General features: G+C 36.3%; 1 protein-coding gene across 6 annotated transcripts in view; it reads right to left on the bottom strand.

Moving 5' to 3' along the window:
• Positions 1-2,753: 2,753 nt before the first annotated feature.
• SMAD5 (SMAD family member 5) overlaps positions 2,754-14,280 on the bottom strand; it is a 43,832-nt gene continuing 32,305 nt past the window's right edge. For all 6 annotated transcript variants that reach the window (XM_012436249.2, XM_012436561.2, XM_012436330.2 and 3 more), the window contains 3 exons: positions 12,547-12,768; positions 10,585-10,841; positions 2,754-8,143 (listed from right to left, as the gene is read on the bottom strand). In XM_012436249.2, coding sequence (XP_012291672.1) covers positions 8,000-8,143; positions 10,585-10,841; positions 12,547-12,768 — 623 coding nt within the window. In that variant the 3' untranslated portion in view covers positions 2,754-7,999. The remainder of the gene's footprint in view (positions 8,144-10,584; positions 10,842-12,546; positions 12,769-14,280) is intronic.

Here is a 14,280-nt window from a genome sequence, read left to right as displayed (position 1 = left end):
AGGCACCACTCTACTCCATCTACTCCCCTCCATGTCCACCATCACAACCCTAACTCAAAGCCCTACATTCACTTTTGTCTCTCTTCACTCAATAAACACATCTGCCTCCAGTCCCAGCTTATACACCAATGGCTTCTCTTCGCTCTCAGGATTAAACACAAAAGCCTAATAAGGCCCAGAATCATCTGGCCCCACCAGCCTCCTCTTCTCACACTCCTCTTATACTCCAGTGGCCTTTCAATCCCTAAGGCCCTTCTGCATAAGCTGTTTCTCTCCTTCCTCTGGCTGATGCCTTCTCATTCTTCAGGTCTCCACTTACATGTTTCTTCCTCAAAAAGGACTTTCCTAAATCCTCAGATAAGATTATATTCTCTCATAGCCCCAGACTGCCTCCCCAATCACAGCCACTAAATAACTGCAATAATTAGTAGCCTAATGCTTCTTCCAACTAGTAACATGTAAGTTGTATGAACAGACAATAGGGACAGCATCTGTCCTGTTCACTGTTTTCCCAATGCCTAGCCTACTTTTAAACAGAAAATAGGGAATAAATATTTACTGAATGAAATATAGTGGGAAAACAGAGCTAGAGGTTAAATTTAAAGGTATATTTACATCTGAGCACATCTCTTTTGCTTTTCCACTTTAACTTTGTATCAGGTGAAATACTGAGTCGAACACTCCTTTATTGATTGGTCCTCCAAGTTGCTAGTTTCCTGGGGGTGGTAATCCACAAAGTTGTTAGCAATTAACATTTCCTGTCTCCACCTATGTAACACTTCAGTTATTATTGTATCTCTTGCAGACTAAAAAACAAGCAATTTAAAAGTTCATACGTTTAGCTATTTCTGCTTGAATTATTCCTTTTCCTGCAGAAAAACACAGATCATTCACATGCCTTTTGAATTGCCTTGAGTAAGAATTGGTTAAATCATTGTTTCACATACCAACTTCCTCACATCTTCCTGGACTTTATTCAAAGATTATTTACTCAATGAAACCTTCCCTGGCTACTATATCTAAAATTGTAATTCCACTTTGTTCCCCAACTCTGGTATCTTCCTTTCTTGACTTTTTTTTCTCTTTGGAACTTACTAGTGTTTGGTGTTTCATTAACCAGAATGAAGATTCTCAAAGGAAAGAATTTTTGCTTTAACCACTGTATTCCTCAGCCTGACATCTAACAAGCCCTCAAATATTAGTCAAATGAATGAACAAGCTCATATGACTCAGGGTCAGAAAAAATTTAAATATTCGGAAACACAGGTGTAGAGTCTATAGTTAAAAATTTCCCTCATTTGTGGGTCCTGCTTCTCCACCCTCAAAACTGATTAACCTAATGAAGTAGAAACTAAATACTCTGTTACAGCTTCACTTTTTATGAGGACAGGAACTGATTCCAGCTCTACTGCCTAGCATAAAGCTTGACCTGCAGTAATCACTAAACGAGCAAGTTAGTATTAATTAGGTCCAAGCTGCTATAACAAAGCCATCCACTGCTCAAGTTTCTTTCTCACGGTACTCTTTCAGGGGTAGCACAACTGTCATCCTCATCCCTCAGCTTCCATGTCCACTTCAAGGTGTCTACTCTAGATCCTGCCATCCTATCTGCAGTCCAGCCACTAAGAAGGGGAAAAGAGCAAGGGGTGCCTTCCTCTTCCAGATATAATGCAGAAGTAGTGCCTATCACTTCTGCTAATATCCTACTGGCCAAGCTTAGTCACATGACCATATCTACCTGAAAAGAAAGCCAAGAGAAGCCAACATCCTCTTAGTGCTCACTGAAATCTTTTGCCAAGACAAGTGTGCTTTTTAAAAAATACACTTCTAAAACAACCAGTGATGTTGCTACAAAATACCTTACAAAATGCCTTTTAAATAAGACATAGGAAGGAACTGATTCTCAGAAATTGGTAGGAGTGTCCAATCTTTTGGCTTCCCTAGGCCACAATGGAAGAATAATTGTCTTGGGCCACACATAAAACCCATTAACGATAGCCAGTGAGCTATAAAAAATAAAAATAAAAAACTTGCAAAATAATCTTATAATGTTTTAAGAAAGTCTACCAATTTGGGTTGGGCCGTATTCAAAGCTGTATTGGACCACATGCAGCCGGGTTGGACAAGCTTGAATAGAGGAAGTCTTTTTTCCTTAAAAAACAAACAAACAAACAAACAAAAAACAAGTGCTTTTACATTTATCCTTTAGGGTTAAAATATTTAGTTTGTTTTAGTTTTCTGGCTAGGGCACATGATTTTTTACCATTCCTTTCAATTAGAATGAGTTTGCACATCTTGTACATGTAATTCAGAGGTTGGTAAAAGTGTGTACCACAGTGAGAATGATACAAAGTCAGTCTGTGATTTAAATTTTTTCAAAAAAGGAGAAGACTGAAGAAAATAAAAAATAATGGTAAAACACAAAGTGGATAATCAAAGGTTGATATACCAAGGTCAAGCAACATCAGAAATAATTATTCTGAATCAAAGAACTAGTAGAAATATAAAAGACAGTAACAATTTTAAAAAACAAGTTCTTATGTTCTAAGTACTGTTCTAAACACTTTATTTGTATTACACTTAATTAATCTTCCCTCAAATCCTTCCTATGAAGTAGACTTTCACTTATAGGTCAGGAAAGTGGGGCATAGAGTGGTTAAGCTACTTGTCTAAGCTATGAGACCCATGACTCAACACAGGCAGGCCAACTCCAGAGCCAAAACAGGGAAAAACAAAACAAAAGACACATTAAGCAGTTTTTGAGGTTTATTAAAATAAAGAATTAGCAAACGATATGCAAAAACAAAGTTTTTAAGAGTTATGGCTTGGAAAAGCACAATATAGTAAAACCTAATACATAAGTATCAAAATAACAGAATTGAAGCACGTTGCTAGAATTTCAACTTCTACAACATAAACAAAACAAATACAAATAAGCAGCAGACCTACAGTGCAGCCATTGGCTTGGTCTTCATTATCTGCACATGAAATATTTTTTAAGAAAATGTAGGCAGGTAGATACAAACGTTCAATTTCCATGATTAAAATCCTCTTCAATTTTAAAGTAAGTGAATTTCAAAGTACAACTTAAGCCAACCATGTTAAAAAGAAAATCACTTGCCTAACCATTATCTTCTAGAGTTCCTATAGTTAAAGTACTTTATAAATAAAACAACACAACATCATCTCCAATGATTCTTAAGGGAAAATCTGACCCTAAAAGATTTTTTTTTTAAAACAAAGAACTTGGGATTCTTTGGCCTTACTGGAGTTTTGTTATAGCTAACACCAGCTTGTATTAAGAAGGCACCATTAATGAGGGGTAAAAAATCTACCTGTACACAAAATTCTGTACTTTAACAGCATCTTCAAATAAACCTTTAAAGGATAATGGCTTATGATTTTAGGAATTTTAAGAACTGAGTTATTTGGACAAGAACCACACAAACCTTTTTCACTCTGTCATGAATGATCAAAGAATCTTGCTCTAGGACTGGATCTTTTCAGAGAAATAACTCCTCATTTGTTTTACAGCAATTGCTGCTAACAATTATTATATAGCATGTGCTCTTACTTCAAAACAAAAATAAAAATAGATGTGTGAAATCCCTTTCATTGGTATTGGTAAACCATCCAATTTTAGGGTGTCATTTCAATTGTAATACAGTTGCATTTTAGGAAATAAGATAATCCAACATACAAAGGCTTGAAAAATATTGTCACTCTGTAATGAGGACAAACTAAACTGTAATTCAGTGAGTTCCAAAGAACTGTCCAGGTTTCTGTCCTGCAGGTAGAATTCTTTGTTTATGCAGAAGAAATGCTTTCATTTCTCACATTCGATTCATGCATTTTGTGTGATAAGAAAAGCTCCCAAGAATCTTACAATGAGAAAAATGCTGCTCCTCTAGGGACCTGAGATTACTCCCCAAAAAGCTGCCCTAATAATATCTGATACCACCTATAAACCAACACTTAGGAAAACTCCCGCCATAAAAATCACCAAACACTTCTAAAACCACCAGGCTATCTACTACCCTAAGACACTTGCTCATCTAGCTGAACAATATAATGATGACACACATTTATATTCATACCCAAGAAATTAAGTGAGGATTTAACTAGTAAGACAAGGAAGGGATCTGACACTCTTAAAAGTTAAAATATAGGTCCAAAATATAAGTCATCACAAAAGGCTGAACTCAGTAATTATCAAAAAATTATTCCTTCCTCAAAAAGTAAAAAGGATATTTATATATTTTAAGTGGCAAAGGTGATAATGATCCAAAGTACTATTAAGTAAATGACTAGAAAAAGTATAAAGAAAGAGATCTAAATTGGTACATCAGATGTTCTCTACAGAAGTACAGCACTTTGATAGGTACTATCAAACTTTTTACTTTCTCTGCTGTTGGTAGGATTTCATTTTTCATATATATAACTTTCTCTTCCACAAAATACTACCATAGGGGAAGGAACTGTTTTCCACAGGTACCCTTAGGTAATATGGAAGGTGTTTTAACATGAAGTTAATCTTGTTAATTAACATGAAGTTAATCAGTTCTAATCTTGACAATAGATTTCAAATATGAGTACTTAATGATCACTTCACATCCTAAAGGATGTCTTACTCTCAAATGTTATGAAAGGTATAAAATAGCTACATCCTCTATCTGTGCTATTAGATGTGGCTTGTTGAACTGTCTATCTAGAAATATTACTCTGATTTCACCTCAGAAACCAAGCCAATTCTATTGTTTTTTTTTAATATAGCAAAATAAAATGTGAAAAATGATTTATATTCTGAAACACATATTTGACACTTTGTATTGATGTCTTCCTTAAATTTCCTTCTAAAAAAAAGATTAGTTTCAGTAGATCAATAACATGCCTAGTAGTTTACACTTCATGTTAGCCAGGCAATACTGACCAGACCATAAATATTACGTAGAGATGTTAAGCAAATGTACCTCTTGTATCTTGCTTTTTGCCAATCAGTATCTTTTTGTTGCTTTAATTCATTACTGAGATTTCATTCTATTCTGCTTTTTTTGCATTATCAAACTGGTTGCAATTTTATTATTCCCAGATTCTGCCGTTTCAGCCAGTATAAATATGTTGTACATGCCATGGTGATTCTAGTGGTGCTGTTTTAATAAATTTTACTATAAAACATTCTGTAGGTTAAATTAAAATGTATAACTGTAACTTACTAAAATTACAGAGGTACTTTCCTTTCACTAGCCAGAATTTTACTTAGTTTCTAAAAATCTTGCTAGCAAATTTTATTTCCTACACATAGATATATGAAAATCCTTAGAGACTGTAAGAATAGCTGGACTAAATAAAGTTTTCATTTCAAGTTCAAGAGTGTGGAGTTGACAACTTTTAGGAAATACAACAGGCTTATAGTTCTCTGTCAAACTCTTGTTAATTGCTTTAGTACTGTCATTCATGAGAACCAATTCCTAAGAGAAAACAAAGAAAAGGCCAATCATGTAAGATCTTGTTAACTCAAGACTGTGACATAATGACCCCAAATAAAAACCATTTTTAATTAACTCAGTAGAAAACACCAATAAAACAATTCTATAATTTCCACTAGTTTACTGCAGCCCAATGAAGTTGATCACATACATTTGTCATTCAACTGGAGTAATTTTTTCTACAAATTTGTTCCAGAGATCGTGCCATAAGCCTGCTAAGTAAAAGAATGATGAAAATGCCAAAGTTCTACCAGTAAGCAGATATTCTCTTTCATGTGGCTGACAGAACTCTGGAAGAAACAGAATGCATGTCATGTAATACTTACATTTAATGCTCAGGTGACTGTCAGAAAGTATTTCTTTTACCCAGCAAAGAACTGTGAACTGAAACACAAAGGCACTTCATTTGAAAGAACTAAAACCATCCATTGGCTGCACATTGAAAAAGCAATAAATAAGACACAGAAAACAAAAGGAACTGTATAATTCTTTCCTCAAAAATGCTTTTTTTTTTCTTCACAAGAGCAGAAAGACAAAATGGAAAGTCAAACCAAACTAACATTTTAAACAGAAGAATGACATGGCTCCACATATTTTTAAAAGGCACCAGAAAATAAAGCTTTCGCTGATAGATTAATTAGGTCATTTTTTTTCCCAAAATAATTTCTTCATTCTCATGTCATAACTAAGTGTCCATTTGACGGCTCTCGAGAAAAACACTGGTTCAAAGTCCTTTACCCGAAGCCAAAATCATGACTCATTAATGGGATATTTCAGAGTTTTCATTCACGTCTTTCCTTTCTAAAGGTTGTGTTTTGGGAGACTAGCTTCCACATAGGTACTTAAAAAATGGAAAAAGAGCATCATTGATAAGTGAGAGAAGAGTCTATAGTCTGTATTTGTTGATAAGTGAGTGGTTTTTTTTTTTTTTTTGAGATGGAGTTTCACTCTGTCGCCCAGGCTAGAGTGTAGTGGCCCAATCTCAGCTCACTGCAACCTCTGCCTCCTTGGTTCAAGCAATTCTTCTGCCTCAGCCTCCCGAGTAGCTGGGATTACAGGCCCGTACCATCACGCCCTGCTAATTTTTGTATTTTTAGTAGCGACAGGGTTTCACCATATTGGCCAGACTGGTCTCGAACTCCTGACCTCGTGATCCAATTGCCTTGGCCTCCCAAAGTGCTGGGATTACAAGTGTGAGCTACCGCGCCCAGCCAAGTGAGGGTTCACCGCGCCCGGCCAAGTGAGAGTTTTTAAATTAGCTATCCCTACATCCACTGCTGATTCATTTAGTATCAGATCAGTAGCCTCATCCTTGGGGCCCAACTAAAGAGCCTTCTATGGCTATGGCATAGGGAGGCTGATGCAAGTAAGAGCAATGGGATTAAGTACATGATTTTCCAGCATTAATAACACCCATAAAACTGTGGGGAATTTAAAAAGCACCTTAAATTGGAGCTATAGAATAACAGTCTTTACCTAGGTTGAAAATATAACAAAAACTAGAAAAAAGCTTAACTTCCTACAAATGTAATCTATAAATTGCTATGTTTTTTAATACAAAAAAGGTACCAAGGACGTTAACGATCAGCATCTAAGTCCAAGTCACTTGAGTGTGTTTTATCAAAGTTTACACTAAAAACTGTCACCCATAAAAGTGCAAAATAAAAGATTAATGCATGTCAAAATCAGAGTTCTTGCAACATTGTCCAAAAGCAGCAAACATAGTTGAACAAGGCTGTGCATGCACTGTCACTAGCTACAAAGTGATGCTTATGACAGATTTTGAGTAAATGACATATACTTGAGATCAGTTATTTGCAATAATTTTTTTAAAAAAGGAAATGTTTTACAAAAGATATATAGCATGAAGTCACATTACACTGACGAACACTTATGTGTATTAAATGTAAATTTTATGTCATCTAGAAAACTATCACTTTGCTTTTACTGAACACTACTGGTTAGAGCAGTGCATAATGTTCCTTCAAATAAAACTTTTTTTATAGTTTCTTTTAAGCCCCTACCACACACTTTTGCAAAACAATGAATTACTCTTTTTTTTTTAAGTTGGAGGGATAAAGAAACTGGTAAAAATACAGCTTCTGGAAGATCAAGAGTAGAAGGGAAGACTTACTCTTCACTGTATATACCCTCTTACAAGCTATTTTAACTTTTCATCATGTGATGCATTTTCAAATAAATTTAACAAATAAAAAATTGCTAGGACAATAAAGTAAAAGCATGTTCCAGTTTAAGATCAATGCCAAATTTCTGAACTGGGGCATAATACTTACTCTGCATCTTTTACAACACTTTTGAGAGTTAGTCACATGAACACAAATACAAACAAATGTAGATTCATCACAAAATACAAATGTATTGGTCACAATTATGTAGAAAAAAAATAAGCTGTAATATCTGTTTTCCATGTAAGCTCACAGTATCTGTACTCAAAGTTTCTCTAAAATTAAAACAAGTCCACTAATGATATAATTGAAAATAATACTTCTGCATTATGAAACAGAAGATATGGGGTTCAGAGGGGAGCCCATCTGAGTAAGGACTTTATCCAGCCACTGAAGAGGCCCATGAAGATGAATCTCAATCCAACATGGGGTGCTGGTTACATCCTGCCGGTGATATTCTGCTCCCCAACCCTATGAAAATGAACACAAATCATCACAAATCCCTCTTTAAACTGTCAACCACTCTAAACCAATTTTACCATAACAAAAAGATAGCTTAACAGTAGAGATATACAGAATTTATGTAAAGAGAATAACTACTACAAAACCATATTGACTATGGAATAAAGAGCCACACAACAGCTACATTATTTAAAGATACATGAATTTTTTTTTTTTTGAGACGGAGTTTCGCTCTTGTTACCCAGGCTGGAGTGCAATGGCACGATCTCGTCTCAGTGCAATCTCCGCCTCCTGGGTTCAGGTAATTCTCCTGCCTCAGCCTCCTGAGTAGCTGGGATTACAGGCATGTGCCACCATGCCCAGATAATTTTTTGTATTTTTAGTAGAGACGAGGTTTCACCATGTTGACCAGGATGGTCTCGATCTCTTGATATCGTGATCCACCCGCCTCGGCCTCCCAAAGTGCTGGGATTACAGGCGTGAGCCGCGGCGCCCAGCCGATACATGAATTTTAAAATAATATATAATTCCCTTAACAGAAACCCTTGTGGCCAGATATATTTCAGAATTTTTGTTTTTTAAATCTTAGGTAACACAGTACAGTATCTCATAATTAAAGTATAAATATTTCTGCAGTGAGATACAGTCTCACTTAATGGGATAAATAAAACTCATAAATAGCCTTATGTAAAAATGTAAGATGTCAGAATTTTTTTAACCAAATATTTTTTAAGTTCTTTGACTATCAGATATGGCACTGTAGAGATTGATCAATACATGTGCATAATTTAATGTGGCAATCACATAGCGATTATCCTTTAAGATGGGAAATTACTGGGATGAACTGAGCTAAACCTTTAGCCTAAAACTCCAGATAAAAATTAAAATAATAAAATTTTCACTTTTATTGTCTTCGATTTATCAAGTTCTCTGGTTTACTCCTTATGGTAGTCCTAGCCCGAGAAAACTGGGTAGGGGAGAGAGGGCAGTCAGGGGAGTGAAGATTGGGGAGTGGAGATTAAAATAAATATGAAAAAGTCACATTTCTACAGAAGAAGGGAGAAATGCCTTCAGGGCAACCAGCAAACTGATGCATGCAATAGACCTACTGCAAAGTATCATGAAAACACTGGACAGGGGCTGACTACCAAAAAGAAAAACCCCATGCACAGCATGTAACAGGTGCTCTTCTTGTGCTAAATTCTTAAGTACCATGTAGATACAGTACAGGTTGCTTAAATACATGACTACAATTCTTTTCAAATTTTATGCACAAATCTTTGGAATGTCAATAAAATCAGGCCAAGAGAGTAGATGATAAACTTGAAAAGTTCCTTTGAACTTTGCAAATCCTTCATATTAAGGTTGGTACAAAAGTAATTGTGGTTTCTGCCATTTAATAACAGCACTTAGCTAGAAATAAAATAATATTCTAAAGAATTCTGCTAAGTCACCCTAATGAAAGCTAGTAATAATAATCAAAACTGTTGAAGCTAAGAGACTCAAATAGCAATTTTAATATTAAATGCTGATATGGTTTGGCTGTGTCCTCACCCAAAAATCATCTTAAACTGTAGCTCCCATAATTCCCACGTTGTGGGAAGGACACAGTGGGAGATAAATGAATCATGGGGGCAGTTTCTTACTACTATGAGAAACAAAACCTAATTTTTTTTTTTTTTTTTTGAGACAAAGTCTCGCTCTGTCACCCAGGCTGGAGTATGGTGGCACGATCTCAGCTCACTGCAACCTCCGCCTCTTGGGTTCAAGCAGTTCTCTGCCTCAGCCTCCCGAGTAGTTGGGATTACAGGCATATTTTTAGTAGACAGGGTTTCACCATCTTAGCCAGGCTGGTTTTGAACTCCTGACCTCGTGATCCACCCACCTTGGCCTCCCAAAGTTCTGGGATTACAGGTGTGAGCCACCGCACCCGATTGATCTGATGGTTTTATGAGGGGTTTCCCCTTTCACTTGGCTCTCATTCTCTCTTGCCTGCTACCATGTAAGACATGACTTTACTCCTCCTTTGCCTTCTGCCATAATTGTGAGGCCTCCCCAGCCTCGTGGAACTGTGAGCCCATTAAACCTCTTTTTTCTTTGTAAATTACCCAGTCTGGGGTATGTCTATTAGCAGTATGAAAACAGACTAATACAAATGCTTTCTGGAAAGTTAATCTTTTAACTAAAATTCCTTATAATCTCAGGCCTGTTCAATATCAAAATCAATTATCAACCAAGCATTTTATGTCTGGATTACAAAATGCAATCTTAGATGTATCCTATGTAGTTAAAATTATAAATTCAATAATTTTATTTAAAAACCTCTTAAATCAGGTCAAAAGTAATCATCAACTTTCATTTAACAAATAATTTTTTTAAATTATAACCTAAAGACACAATATACATATTTACAGTGACTCAAATTACTTTAGAGGTCACAACCCACTCACCTTGACAAAACTCATCCGAATGGTACACATTTTGGTAAGCTCATATACTGCCTCAAACCCATGGTTGACAGACTGAGCCAGAAGCTGAGCAAACTCCTGATTGTTAAAAATTTTGAGACTGCAGCTGCTGGGAATCTTACAGACAGTGGTGGGATGAAAGCCATGATGAAAGTTGCAGTTCCTACTCTGTACAAATATGCTGCTGTCACTGAGGCATTCCGCATACACCTCCCCACCAACATAGTACAGATGAACACCTTAAAAAGACAGGCATCACAAGAGTCAGCTTAAAGAATCATTGTAATGAAACCAAAGAGACTGTATGGTATAACCAAAGTACTCATTAATCCACAGCAAACTTCCAATAATCTTTAGACAGAAGTTACCACTAGATGGCCTTCTGCTGCCAAAGATAGTCAAGAGGTTAATGTCTGCCTGCATCTACAAGAGTGAAGCCTCAAATTGGCAGCATATTAAGGTACACATTTTTAGGCTGGCTCTTTTTCCTTTTCCAACAATCACTTATCATCTCTACAAGAGAAAGAGAAAGATTAAAAAAAAAAACCCAAAATCTTCTTTCGATGAGTCTTTTCAAATAAATGCTCAGTGCTATCAACTATCATGAAGTCATCTGACAGACTTTTGCACTCTTTGTGCGCACAAAGAGGACAGCAACACTAAAAAAATCCCCAGTTACATATATAATTTCAGGTTACAAGAAGAGCTTTGAAACAGCAGATTCATCTTATCTAAATTTTTTTTATATTTAAAAATACATATATTCCTTTGCAAGATGTGAGGGCAAAAAAGGAAAAAGTTTTTAAAAATACATAAATATGTGGAAACAGTTTTAACATTAAATATTCAAATTATATAACTAAAGCTAGTCACCTAGTTTTCCCAACATATCCCTCCACCACCTGAAAACTAACCCATGAAAGAAAAGGTCCTAGAACTGTATGCTGGGGGAAAAGAAAAAACTGATTCTAGAATTTCAAAATTCACAAAATAGATTTCCTTTAAGTTATTTCCATTGTAGTGGAAGAAAAAAAAAATCAGAAGTGAGGCACTTCACTGAAAAAAATAAGGCAAGTTGGCAGTAAAGTCAAAATGCAATAAAAACTGTTTCTCAAAGTTTTCTGGCCATAGGATTTTTCTCAATCACTTCTATAAGAAATCACATCACAGTTATATTTATTTACCTTTTGTTCCTATTTTGGACCAAGATTCCCTCCAAGATTACCCCTTGTTTTTACCAAGGGGTAAAAACAAAACATCTCAAGAAACAGGCAATACACTCTACCCGGGATGGGTTTCCTTCCTGACCACTTGATGGATGAGACTTTCACATTTTATTGCAGTGAGAAAAGGGCCAAGTTTGTTGTGGCAACTATTTTGCAGGATAAATTATTAATAAAATATTATTGCCTAAATTGAAAAGATGGGAGCGGTGGTGGTGAAGCCACTGGAGCATCATTCACACTGGATTTCCCATTTCTAATTCCGCTCCTCCAACATCATGGTACTCTTACACGTCATCTCAACCCAAAATACTCCACAAATACTGTAATCATAAAATTCTAATCCTTCACCAGCATTCATACATAATATTCCATAAATATGTGCCATGTATTTACAATGAAGCACTCTTCTACCTACTGGGGATATTGCTGTGAACAAGGCAAGTTCCTGTACAGCTTATGTTTCAGTCTGGGTAACACTCCAAGAACAAAGTAGTAGTATGATTTTAGATCCTTAGCACTGGGAAGAAAAACTAAGCAGGACAAGAAAATGAGGAAAGATTATGTCTTTATTTGATTAATACATTCTTCAATATTGGCAACTTAAGGCAGAAGCCATGTGTTAAACTTCTTTGTATGTTTCTAGCACCTTTCACAATGGTTCATGGCAAGTACAACAAATGATTGAATTCAATTACACATAGGAAAATGACAAGATTACCTTTCCCAATATGTCGTCTAGTGTTTTCAATTGTCGAATTACGATTAACATTTGACAACAAACCCAAGCAGAATCTACTTTTGTTATTTGAAGGATCAGTGAATCCATCCACTAACACACTAGTAGAAGATGCATGAAAAGCTTCTCCAACACGATTGTTTAATTCATAGTAGACTATTGAACACCAATGTTTAGGCTCTTCATAGGCAACAGGCTGAACATCTGTGAACAAACCAGACAGAGAAAAAGTTTAATAAATGAATTTCAGAAACTCAGATTGTCTATGTGTTTATCTTTTAACCCAATCCAAGCATTACATGAAAAAGAAAATTTTCAGATATTTCACAAGTCTCAGTGTCCTTCCTAGCTATGAATCTATATCCAAAAACAGGTACTAGAAATAGGCACTAGGAAATTTTAAAAATTATAGAAATACCAGGATAGGCAATAGTCTTAGTTTGCTCAGGCTACAAAATACCATAAGGCTGAGTGGCTTAAGCAACAAAAATTGATTTCTCACAGGTCTGGAGGCTGGGAAGTTCAAAATCAAGGTGCTGAAAGATTTGGTAACTAGTGAGCACCTGGTTCCTGGCTTGCAGACAGCTGCTTTCTCACTGTGTGCTCATATGGCCTCTCCTCAGTGCATGCTCTTAGAAAAAAATATGTCTCTTTCCCTCTTCTAATAAGGGAACTAATATATTAGTTGGGAGCCAAATCACTCCCGAAGTGATTTAGCCCAAAGTGATTTAGCTTTGGGAGCTGGGCAAGTGATATGGTTTGGCTCTATGACCCCACTCAAATCTCATCTCGAATTGTAATCCCCACATGTCGAGTGACCAGGTGGAGGTTAATTTGATCATGGAGTGGTTTTCCCCGTGCTGTTCTCATGCTAGTGGGTGAGTTCTTACAAGATCTGATGGCTTCATAAGTGTTTGGCAGTTCTTTCTGCATTCATTCTTATAAGGGAACAATCCCATTCTCATGACTTCAAATAAGCCTAATTATGTCCAGAAAGCCCCATCTTCAAATACCATCACACTGGGAATTAGGGCTTCAACATATGAATTTTAGGGAGATTAAAGTCCATTAGCATTCCAACCCAGCAACCCAAATTTCACATCCTTCTTACCTGTAAAATACACACATATATTCTAACCCAACAGCCCCTGAAATCTTAACTCATTTCACCATCAACTCTAGTGTTGTAAGCCTAGTATCATCTAAAAACCAACTACATAAGATATGGATGAGACTTGAGGCAAAATTCCTCTCCAGCTGTAAACCTATGAAACCAGGTAAGTTATGTGCTTCAATACTATAATGGTGGGACAGGCACAGGATAGACATTCCCATTCTAAAATGGAAAAACATAAAAGGGAGTGATGACAGGTCAAGGAAATTGAAAACCTAGCAAAGCAAATTCCACTAGGCCTTAAGGCAGGAAAATAAACCTCTTCAGTTTGATGTTCTACTCTTCTAACCCTCTAAATGAGTGAGGTGGTGCCCAGGCCTTGGCTCAATACATGAATAATTTTGGAAGACACAATTTAGCAACAACACTTTTTTTTTAAATTGAGACAAGAGTCTCGCTCTGTCACCCACGATGGAGTGCAGTGGCGCAATCTTGGCTTACTGCAACCTCTGCCTCCCTGGTTCAAGCAATTCTTCTGCCTCAGCCTCCTGAGTAGCCGGGACTACAGGCACATGCCACCATGCCCAGCTAATTTTTGTATT

This window comes from Aotus nancymaae, unplaced genomic scaffold, assembly GCF_030222135.1.
Source record: "Aotus nancymaae isolate 86718 unplaced genomic scaffold, 86718_ANA_hifiasm-v0.15.2.pri h1tg000064l_1, whole genome shotgun sequence".
Classification (NCBI taxonomy): domain Eukaryota; kingdom Metazoa; phylum Chordata; class Mammalia; order Primates; family Aotidae; genus Aotus; species Aotus nancymaae.
This window is presented reverse-complemented; position numbering and strand designations above follow the sequence as displayed.